Raw genomic sequence first — 11,464 nt, 5'->3', positions numbered from 1 at the left:
CACGTGTTACATTGTATAGTGTGAACAAAGGAGTGAGCGGAGACCCAAAACTAAGAATTAGAATTTGTTTTGTTTTTGTCTTTCTTTTACACCTAAATAGCAGTTCATGTGTAGGATCGGAGATATTGGTTTTTATCTATGCCAGACCATGGCAAATATTTATGTAATATGGAATAGCAAATTACGTAACAGAGACAGAAAGATCGAAACAGACTTGGGTGACGTAAGGAAGTCTGGAAAAAGACCAGGGGGATGACAGTTAGTGGAAGCCTGTGTGTTTTCTCCAATCAAAGAGGGTAAACTGTGTCCTTCCCAGGCAGCAGCAGCACCACGTGTTGGTGACAGGTACAGCACCTGCTGCTGCTCAGAGTGCGTCATCCACTTACAGTGAGGACATCGAAGAGCAGGGACAGGAGGAGCAGAGCACAACTGCAGTATCCTCTGGACTGGTCTAAAAGAAAGCAGGAGAAGAGGGAAACTGAAGAGAGAAGAGTCCTGATACAGTCGGGTCACCTTGTTTATACTCAGACGTCTGCAGCATCATCTACCCTCACACACACACACACACACACACACACACACACACACACACACACACACACACACACACACACACACACACACACACTCACACACACTGTCCTCCGTCTTGTCCCTCCCTCCACCACGGAGTGCTGTCACGACTCATCTATCTGTCTGGAAGCAGAGGGAAGCCCTGGCAGAGACACGACGGTTTCCGTGCCTCTTCAGACGAACCTCCGACGTCACACTGTCCGTCAGTGTCCCTTCACACAGATTGCAGCCTGGACGGACGTCCCGGTGTTCCCCTGATCAACATGAGGAAAGGGCTCCAGAGTGGTCAAGTTCACACAGGGCATCAGCACAGCGGCGAGGAGAAAGAGAAGGAGGTGTGGAGGGAGAAGGAGGAGAAGGAACGACAGCATAGGAGGGCTGAGAAGAAATTGCTGGCCTTCTGGATGTCCTTGTCCCACAGGACCTGGACCTTCTTCAGGCCCCGCGAGAGACCGGGATTCCAACGCTCTGCCTCGGCTGCCCGGCTGCTGAAGAGTGAGGCATGAGGAGAGGAAGAGTGTGTGAGTGGCTGTAGCGTCTGCATGTGTGTGTGGGTGTGTGTGTCTGTGTCTGTGTGTGGAAGTCTGTCAGTAGCAGAGTGTCATAAGAGGCCTCACAGACCTGCAGTCAAGTGGACCCGTGCGTGTGTGTGTGCATGTGTGTGTGCTCCATTCAAGTGGATGAAAGCAGCTTCCTCTGTCGAGTCCACCATTTGCAAAAGTCCTTTGTGTTGCTGCCCCACCAGTGCTGGAGTGACAGGTGAAGGGCAAAACAAGCTTGTCGAATCCCTCTTTGTTGCAGTTTTTTTTTTTTTTTTGCAAAGCTACTTCAAGAAGAACAGTTTTCAGGAAAAATAAAGGAAGAAAGCATTTCCTGTGACTTTTGAACGAGTCTGGGGTGAGGTGAAGACGGCAGATCTTCTTTTCTGCCTGGTTATTGCTCCCTGTGGATCACTGCGTCCTTCTCAAATCAGCCTGACTGATTGAACAAAACGTGTGGAAGCTGTTTTTTGTGGTGCAGAAGAGCTACCCCTCCTTACCAGCACTTTCCAGGCAGGGATGGGTTAACAGCAATCGACCATGGTGGTGACCCATCTGGCTCTGGAGCTGCGTTTCCAGGGGAAGAAGCTGAGGGGCTTCTCATGCAAACTAACCCGCTCTGCCTGCGGTGTCCTGCCAGAGAGCTCATGGATCATTGCATCCCAGGTCCTGCTACCGTACCTGTTGTCCGGCCTGGGCATGGTGGCAGCTGGGATTGTCATGGACATAGTGCAAGTATGGAAAAAAAAAGTGTTTCTGTGCATGCGAGATGACATGATTCACCTGATAACAGTTTGTTAGGACACTAATTTCTAAACAGTATATTTGATTCTTAACACCTAGCATAGCTAATATGATGAAGCTTTCATGAGCACCACACATTCATGAATTAAATTTTTTTTTGATGTTCAGAAGACATGACTGATGCTGCACCTGTGCAATTGTACAAACAAACAGCAGAACATACAGGACACAGTGAAGCAGACAGCAGCATGAGAAACCCAGTCAGATGGAAGTGAGCCACCTAAGAGCTCTTTCCCTGTTTAACCTTTTGTAAATACCTCACCAGCAACAATGGCATGACTGACACCCTGAATTATGCAGCAGACCAGCCAGCTGCTAGCTGAAGCATGAAGAGCTGATGCATTACATGGAAATACAGGCATTTATCAGTCATTGAACACTCACTGGTCAAACAGTTGAGTTTGGAGCATGTTAAATTCATAGCACCTATGTATGCATCATAGCATGGCTAATAAGTGTCTTAAAGGCCCTGTTTCTCTCAAATATTCATGACTAAAGCAACAAAGTTTTGAAAAAAATCTAGTCTGGTTCATCAGGACCGTGTAGGTGTGGCTTGATCAAATATGATTGACAGATATGACTGTGTGCTCTGAACTCAGGCAAACAACACCTGTCATTACATTTTGATTTAAATGTAGCTAAATTTGTACTGATGGAGAAAAGTACCTGACATTACTTTTTTTTTTGCGAGGGAGTCCACTCGCCCACTTCAAAAAGAAATGATGTGAAATAATGTATGACCACATCACTCAAGAGTGAGACGTTGAGTGAGAAAATAGATTCTCAGGGCCTTGAAAAAAGTGGAAACATGATGTGTTTTGACAGAATAATTGACACTGGTGGTGCACTGAACATAAGAAACACTGACCTCCATTTTCAGGTTCTTTAGACTTCTTTAAAGATGATAAGACTTCAATCTTTCTAACAACAATATATGAAATGGCAGTGCGAAACAATGTGAAAGGGTTTGCTGAACCTACACTGCCTGAATCTGCAGCTCCCGTGCGCTTTACAGAGCCTTGTAATGAGTTTCAGCTGACAACCAGCAAACATTTCAACACTGAAAAAAGTTGAAAGTTGAACAGATCTCAGGTGGCAATGTCTCATCTGCAGTCTTTAACGTCTCAATGACATTCGGTCACAAGTGCAGTCTTCAAATTTTAAAAGTGAGTCAGTTTCTATATTCTGACATGTTTTATGAATAACTGTTATGCAAGAATTTCACCAATATACTGACATCAAAGCGAAGCACACAATATTCAAAAATTCCTGCGCACATCTGTTCACATTAACTTTTTCATGTAAAATAAGTAATTACAACATCCCAGGGATTTTACAAGTTAATATACTCTATTTTAATTATAATACATATTCATGAATGAATTAAAAATACAATTTCAAGTCCAACAGTCACAAAACAGGGCCGTACGTCGCATCCCAAGCAAAAGCTGTTATCTAAAAAACAAACTTGATGGGAGAATGTGTGCACGTAAAAGTAAACTTTGAAATTATACTCATGAACATTTCAGTTCAGTTCAGTTGAACTTACATTCAACAGGTGCCCAGAAACATGACTCAACTGTTTGCTAACAAGTTTGATATGTCAATGCTATGTATAATTACTGCTACCTCCAAGTGCCAAAATTGTTTATTGCAGGTGTAATTCATGACTAAACATCCGGTAGTTTCACTGCAATGTATGTACGAGCTTGTTGGCAGCAGAAGGTGCATTCAAAGACCACTGTGGTGTGTTTCAGCACTGGGAGGTGTTTAAGGAGATCTCGGAGGTGTTTATCTTGGTGCCAGCCCTAGTGGGGCTGAAGGGGAATCTGGAGATGACATTGGCATCCAGACTGTCAACAGCAGTGAGTGGAAACACACTCACACACAAAAAGAACACACACGCAGACAATGGAGCTCTTAATGTAGGACGTGTGGCACTGCTCACACAGTCGGCACCAACTTCCAAAACAAGCTGACTAATTGTGTAGGTAACACTTCCTCTGTACTCTTACTCTCCTAACATCAGCAAATTTCAGCCAGTTCCACACAAACCACAGAGAACTATATGCGTTGGCAGCAGGAGTCATAACTTCAGCATCCATAGATAATAACTGATTATCAAAGCATGTGACTGTCACACAGTAAGCAGCCTGACCACAGAGTGATAATCATTAGCTATGCACACTGTAGAGAAATCAGAACATTTGTCAGGGTAATTGCAAGATGCTGTTGACAATTAGTGGCCATTAAATTTCTGAACACCATGTGACTGAGAATTGTGATGACATGAACCCATTTCCATCCGCAGGCCAACACAGGGCAGATGGATGAGGCACAGCAGCAGTGGAGGATGGTGCTCTGTAATCTGGCCCTCATTCAGGTGACACACTGCTCCACCGCACACTCACCGTTCTATTAATAAGACACTCCATCACTTTGGTCCATCTGTGCTGGCTTCAAGACAATTCCCATTTAACTCAAGAAGCTTTGCTGGCATGATAAGTTCGTCCTCCCATTCAAAACACTTCACTAATGCATCACAGCCAATTAAACACACAAGACAAGAGTTGGAGATGCTTTCCAAGTGGTAGTTATGACAGGATATTGGAGCATAAATCCAAAATTGCTCTGATTCTTCCATTGCAGCTATGACATTCTTTGTATTAGGTTGTACTCACAGCAGGCTACATACATACTGTATCAGTGTTTACCTTTAAGACTTTTCACTGAGTTCATCCTGTGAGTGATGGTGGTTGTCAAAGTTTGATACACAAAATATTATGAGCCAGAGCTGAATTTAAAGGTGAAGAAGAAAAAAAATGCATGATAGCTATAACTAATGCTAAGCTATTACCATTCCTAATGTCTTCGTTTTAGTTCCCTGTGTAATTTATTGGCTGGCCTTGCAGCTCAGTTGTGAAGTGGCCAGTAGAATATGATTAATATGTGAATACACATACCCATTAACAGGCAAAGTGCTAGTGAGTTTATATTAACAAGTATATGTGAAGTGGCAAAATCACTGCTAAAAATGAAACAAAGAACGCTTAGAGAAAGAAATCATTTTCAGATAAAGAGCTTAATAGGTCAGCTCATTCTCTATGATAACATGTATTTTTCATTCATATCACATTAGCATAACTGAAATTAGGAGAAAAGATTGTCTTACTTTATCTAGTAGTTTATACAGTATTTCAGTGTGTAGGTATAATGCTGCCCTCGCCGGATAATGGCCTCTGGGATCTCCATGTTGGATCCTGCCAACCAAACTCCTTAGGCAGCAACAAGATTTGCCTTTCTGGAGGCCCAAAGTGTTCAATATTGAATAAATAAATAAAATAAGAACTTGAGGAAAAATTGTAAAAGATATAAATGAAACAATGCATGAAATAATTGTTAAAAAGTACCAATTATTAGAACGTAGCATTAGAATGATCATTCTAAGGAATTATTAAAACTCAACTCATTATTATGAAATGTTATATTCAGAATAGCAGTTTTATATTATACCCATTTTTATTTCATTATGTCACTCACCACCCTCTTCTTTCATCCAATCAAATGTGCTTTCACAGCAACTGCTACCAGAATTAGCCAGTTAGCTACTGTTAGCTTGTGCAGTAACAATGTCAAAGCAATTCTGAATCAACTAACTAGCTACTGCTGTAAATAAACTCAGACAGAAACAAACTTCTTTTATTTCGTTTGTTTAACAAGGCTGATGCTGCGTTCAAGTCCTATTATTTAAACTGTAATTAAGAGCAGCCAAGAGTGGAAAAACTGTTCATGTCAGACTCTGTTGTGGAATGTTGAAATCAAGTTTACAAACCACAAAGGGCCAAAAAAAAAACCCCACTCAAATTCAGCTGTCCAATTGTTCAGGAAAAATCCTCTTGAAGGTATTCTATAAAGATCTGCAAGAGTCAGAAGTCCGAGGAGCAAAATACTTTATTGTCGACAATATAGGGGAATATGTTCAGAAATGCACAGCATGCAAGCCTGAAGGACTCTGACCTACAGTGGTCTGTGTTCTGTCTTATATACTGCTCACCACACAAAGACGAAGCAGCTGCCAAGACACCTGCAAGGTCATGGGGGAGTCTCAGAAAGCAGCTGATAAGAGTGCTCTATGATTTCATGATTTCTCCATTTCTCTATTTCTACTACAGTGTCACACTCAGCAAATCAGCTACTATCCGCCACTATTGTTAACAGTGTTTTCTTCTCAAGTCGTCACATATCTGTCAGGAAAAAGCTATACATCTGTTTCTCAAGTCATCACATGTCTGTGTAAGAACAATTACACTACAACTCCTTCAAGAATTTCTGATGTCTCCCACACATATAAGGAAGGAAACTAATACAATGGATTCTGCTCTCTATATAGAAATGTCTGTTGTGAAATAGAAATCATATTTATGAAAATTATGTCATTAGAAAAATTAATGATGAATTAGCTTTTCGTAACAATGAGGTGATTAATCATTTCTTCAATTATTTAAGAAAATGTTGATTCATTTATATATTCCACACAGTTTATTCACACAATTGTTTATTTGTGGTGTTTTGTTTTTGGGATTCCATATGGTTGTGTCTTGCACTGCATTTTGTCTACTTTTCTAGTTGTCACACATTCTCCACACATACAGTGCTTCTCTTACAGTGTCTTCCTGTAAATATTTTGTCCTTTTGTGTTCTCTTCTCACTGAGACAGACAGAGGAGGAAACAGATGAGTGGATAGACATATAATGAGATATGTGCTATGGATGATTAAGCCTCATGTCTCTTTTCCCCGTCCTTCATCCCCAGGTCCAGGCCACAGTTGTGGGCTTCCTGGCAGCGGTTGCTGCAGTGGGTCTTGGCGATCTGACCAGGGGGAGAGTGGATGTTACCCAGGCTGCTGTCCTGTGTGCCAGCAGCGTCACCACTGCTTTCATTGCTGCACTGTCTCTAGGTCAGACAAAGGCACAAACTGCTGCAGAGCGATGAATGGCTGAGAATGCAGTAGATACACAGAATAGAGCGTAGAGCACAGTGGAATTTATGAGCTCACTGTATTTCACTTCCATGTCTCCATCTTGTGCTCTGTCAGGTCTGGTGATGGTGGCAGTGATTATTGGATCCAGGAAAGTGGGCATCAACCCAGATAATGTAGCCACGCCCATCGCCGCCAGCCTTGGAGACCTCATCACTCTGTCTCTGCTTGCTGGGGTCAGCAGCCTGTTTTTCTGTTACAGAGGTCAGAGGTCACACGTTACATCAAGAAAGCTCCATGAGTCACTTTCAGTACACTGTCTGCACCTGCGACATGTATGGAGACTAGTCCCCTCTCAGCCAGAAGAGGGCAGCATAGTCCACCTTTGATGCCAGACAGCAGCACTGAAACTCCTGCTCTGCATGAAGAGAGAAGCACTATATAATTTCCTGTTGTCTTTTTTCATTTCTGTCATGGTCAGAATCTGATATCTCAGTCAATGTTTCTCCCCTTCTCAAAAACAAAACAAAACAAAACAAATTAAATCTATACACACCAATGTCTGTATCATATGAAGAGGGTAATCAAAGGTTTTGACAGGTGTTTCCTGCGCTATGTTGCTCTCCAGACATGTGGTACCTGCCCCCTGTGGTGTGTGGCTTCTTCCTGCTCCTTATCCCAGTGTGGGTTATCGTTGCCAGGCGCTCTCCACCAATCAGAGAGGTCCTAAAGTCAGGTTGGCAACCTGTTATTTTGGCCATGTCCATCAGCAGGTGAGCCGAGCTTCTCTGATCACTACTGTTTTGAAATATTCAGATAAATGTTTATGTCATTTAAATAAATCAATAATGTTAGGAGAGTAATAGATTTTTACACAGGCCTCCCACTCAGACATATTTATGTTGTCTTCTTCCCAGTATTGGTGGTCTGATTCTGGATAAGACAGTGAGCAATCCAAACTATGAAGGTATGGCAGTTTTCACACCAGTCATCAATGGTGAGTGGATGAAGATGAACTCCATGCAAAAATAATCTCATCCATCAGACTTAATGGTAAAACTTTAAGTCTAATGTTAACCACTATTTAACATTCACAAGTAATACATAAAAAAAAAACAGTATATAAATAAATGCTCTTTATACTCATGTACAAATCATTCACTGGTGCTTTAAAAATGTTTAAAACCATGAAGATTCTGAGCTTCAAGGTTTATTCTTCATGTTGTAAATAGTAGCTTGAGAGAGAGAGAGAAAAAAAAAACACTCAAGTCTTAAGTGAAGCTCCATTACATAGATTTCTACCAGTTTTAATTTGAGCACTTGAATTTTCTATCTGAATTTGTCAGCCCCCCCAACAAAGTTTTTGAAAGTGCACAACTTGACATTGATCACTGGAAATTTTAGTGAATGGGAGAAAGGGAAGAATAGGTGGTGGTCGGTGATGAAGGCACAGGTGGAGCAAGGCGGTGGTGGTGGTTGAGGGTTGGAGGCTTAAGGCAGGTGGAGGTACTAAGAATATACAATGAAGAACAAACACTCGATGATAACTAACACTCATAACTGGCAAGCAATAGCACAGAGTTGCGGAAACAATTTGGCGACAAGACTAGTCCACAGTCCTTACACTGTGCTGATTGTGATGAGTCCCAGCTGAGTAGGGACCAGCTCGCAGCCACCTGGAGAAACACACCCAGCCTCTGCCAAAAAAGGAAGCACAGGAAACAAAGCCCCACACCTCTCCACAGCACATAGTGAAGCCCAGGTTTTCCTGACCACACACCACACAGTGATTATATGCTGCCCTCGCAGCGCGTGCTCTTGTGCGTAGCTAGACAGCTAGTTAACGTCCAAAAAGGGGTCTTCAAATAAACACACAGGGCTTGCTTTTCCCGTATTTTACTTGAGTCTTTACCTCTTTCTTTCATGTAAAACTGAAACATTACAGAGAAAATAAAAAAGGATCAGTATATAAGCACTGACATATTCACATTGACGGTAAGTATACACACGTAACTATGGCAACCGAGCATAAAGTTTTTACCGACATACAAATCTGCAATATACTACATAAGACACAACTTCACTACTTATCAAAACATTGTGTTTATGTACACATTTTACTTACAGACTAATGATCTCCAAGGCAGAAGCGTATCATAAAAACATTTGCAACATCGTGAATTCGGCTCTGACCGACTTGGCTGTCTGCTCGACGTGAGAGATGAAGCTAGCTAGCAAGAAACACGGTAACGTCAAAGATAGGTTGTGAGGTAAGAGCGCTCACTCTGTGGCTAATTCCGAAAACCAAACAACAAAACAGAGCGCTCACTCCGACGCTGTTTTCAAATCCAACTGGCAATAGCTTTTTAACATTTTAAATCATTTTAACTAACTTATTTAACTTATCAATTTATTTATCTAACTTCAAAGACAGCACACTCCCCGCTTGATATAATAGCATTATATCACTACAAATAAATGTCAATACAGATACAATCAAATTTAAGGGGGAATGTTCTTTGGCAATAACATCAACACAAGTCTTTTTGTTGAGACTCAGAAAGAAGGACTACAATCTCGGACACCGGCCTTAGAAACAACTTGGCTGTCCCATCCTTCACAGTCCGTACCTCCACCTTGCGGACCCTCTCGTCACTGCTTGGCAAGGTCTTAACAACCAGTCCCATTGGCCATTCGTTCCTGTGGGCCTGGCTGTCTTTCAATAAGACAACATCTCCTTCTTTTACATTTGGCTTATCTGTCGTCCACTTCCTGCGGCTCTGTAGAGTAGACAGATACTCTCCTTTCCATCTCTTCCAGAATGTGTCGGCAAGACACTGCACTCGCTTCCACTGCTTTCCATACAACTGCATCGAGTCAAAGTTTCCAGCTGGGGCTGAAATAGCACTCATCTTCTGAGTAAGAAGCATAGCTGGGGTGAGTATTGCAGGATTGTCTGGGTCAGTGGATATGGGCACAAGGGGTCTTGAGTTCATGATCGCTGTCACCTCCGCCATGAAGGTGCTCAGGACTTCATGTGTGAGTCGTGTTGGTCCTGTTTGAAGCAGCATTGCGTCCAGAATGCGCCTGGCAACCCCAATAAGCCGCTCCCAGGAGCCACCCATGTGGGACGCGTGAGGAGGATTAAACACCCAGGAGCATCCTTTCTCTTGTAGGTAGTTCTTGATTACTGTGCCATCTGTGTTCATACCTAAATCCTTGCAAGCTCCTACAAAGTTTGTCCCTCTGTCGGAACGCAGAAGTTTTGCTGGACCCCGAATTGAGAAGAACCTCCTCAGAGCATTGATAAAACTGTCAGTTGACATGGTTTCAATCAGTTCAATGTGCACTGCTCTGGTTGACATGCACGTAAAGAGCACAGCCCATCGCTTGCTCTCCGCACTTCCTCCTCTTGTGCGGCGTGTCATGATGGTCCATGGCCCGAAGACATCAAGGCCTCCAATTATCCAGTATCCAGCACCTCGGATAGCTCCTTCAGTAACGTGTCGCCCTTGGTGAGCCACTTGTTCATGGAAATGCCTGATAAGCAACGTAGCAATATGATGGCCGTGTGGAATGATCAATGGGTGCTTTTCCTCTTCTGTCAGCTCGGCAGAGGAGAGACGACCTCCGACACGCAACAGGCCATCTTTATCCACTGCTGGATTGAGCTTCTTGAGTGTGCTTCGCTTCATAATTGTCTGTCTGCCTTCTTTAAGACATTTGAATTCCTCCTTAAAGGCTGTGTGCTGGACAGACTGAATGATTAGCACCTTGGCTCGTGAAAGTTCACATATGCTGGGCATTTCTTTGAAACATTTCCATCCTTTCATTTCTCCGTCATCTGTTTTTCCTTTGAAGGATGCTGCAACGTGAATGAGCCTGGCCAAGGTACGACAGAGTGTGCTCCACCTCGAGCACTGCTCAAGGTGTTGTGAGTTCAATAGGGGCTCTGACACATTGGTTGCCAGAGTAACAACCTCAGGACGAACCTCGTCGTCAGCTTCAGGCTCGATGAGGTCGTAAAGACTTGCTTCAGGTGTCTCTGCTGCTTTGTTGGAAAACAAGAAGGCAGGGCCTGTGAACCAGTTACTGTGTTGGAGTTGAGCTGCTGATGTAAACCTGGTAGCATGGTCTGCCGGGTTCAGGTTTGTAGGCACGTAATACCATTGGTTTGGGTGTGTGGATCCTCTAATCCGTGTTACCCGATTGGAAACATACATATAGAACCTTCTTGTGGAGTTGTGTATGTACCCAAGCACAATTCTACTGTCCGTGAAAAACTTTACAGTACTCACTTTAATGTCCATCTCATCTCTGATCAGCTCAAATACCTCAACAGCAAGAACAGCCGCGCAGAGTTCCAAACGTGGAACGGTGTGGGCAGGACGAGGAGCCAGTTTTGACTTCCCGATGACAAATCCGACATGATACTGTCCTCCAATGTCAGCAGCTCTCAAGTAGGCTACAGCTCCAATAGCTACTGTGGAGGCATCTGAAAAGATGCACAGTTCTTTCTCTTGTGTTAAAGACAGTGAGATTGGAATGTAGCACCGCTGGATCTGCAGA

At 43.1% G+C, this 11,464-nt stretch overlaps 1 protein-coding gene across 1 annotated transcript in view; it reads left to right on the top strand.

Moving 5' to 3' along the window:
- The first annotated feature begins 289 nt into the window (after positions 1–289).
- LOC139351455 (solute carrier family 41 member 1-like) overlaps positions 290–11,464 on the top strand; it is a 23,681-nt gene continuing 12,506 nt past the window's right edge. The window contains exons 1-7 of the mRNA XM_070993364.1: positions 290–1,847; positions 3,674–3,781; positions 4,228–4,299; positions 6,730–6,874; positions 7,013–7,159; positions 7,524–7,668; positions 7,813–7,892. Coding sequence (XP_070849465.1) covers positions 1,653–1,847; positions 3,674–3,781; positions 4,228–4,299; positions 6,730–6,874; positions 7,013–7,159; positions 7,524–7,668; positions 7,813–7,892 — 892 coding nt within the window. The 5' untranslated portion in view covers positions 290–1,652. The remainder of the gene's footprint in view (positions 1,848–3,673; positions 3,782–4,227; positions 4,300–6,729; positions 6,875–7,012; positions 7,160–7,523; positions 7,669–7,812; positions 7,893–11,464) is intronic.

The sequence above is a fragment of the Chaetodon trifascialis genome, chromosome 3 (genome assembly GCF_039877785.1).
Source record: "Chaetodon trifascialis isolate fChaTrf1 chromosome 3, fChaTrf1.hap1, whole genome shotgun sequence".
Classification (NCBI taxonomy): domain Eukaryota; kingdom Metazoa; phylum Chordata; class Actinopteri; order Chaetodontiformes; family Chaetodontidae; genus Chaetodon; species Chaetodon trifascialis.
The sequence above is the reverse complement of the archived record's forward strand: the minus strand, read 5'-3'. Positions and strand labels throughout refer to the sequence as shown.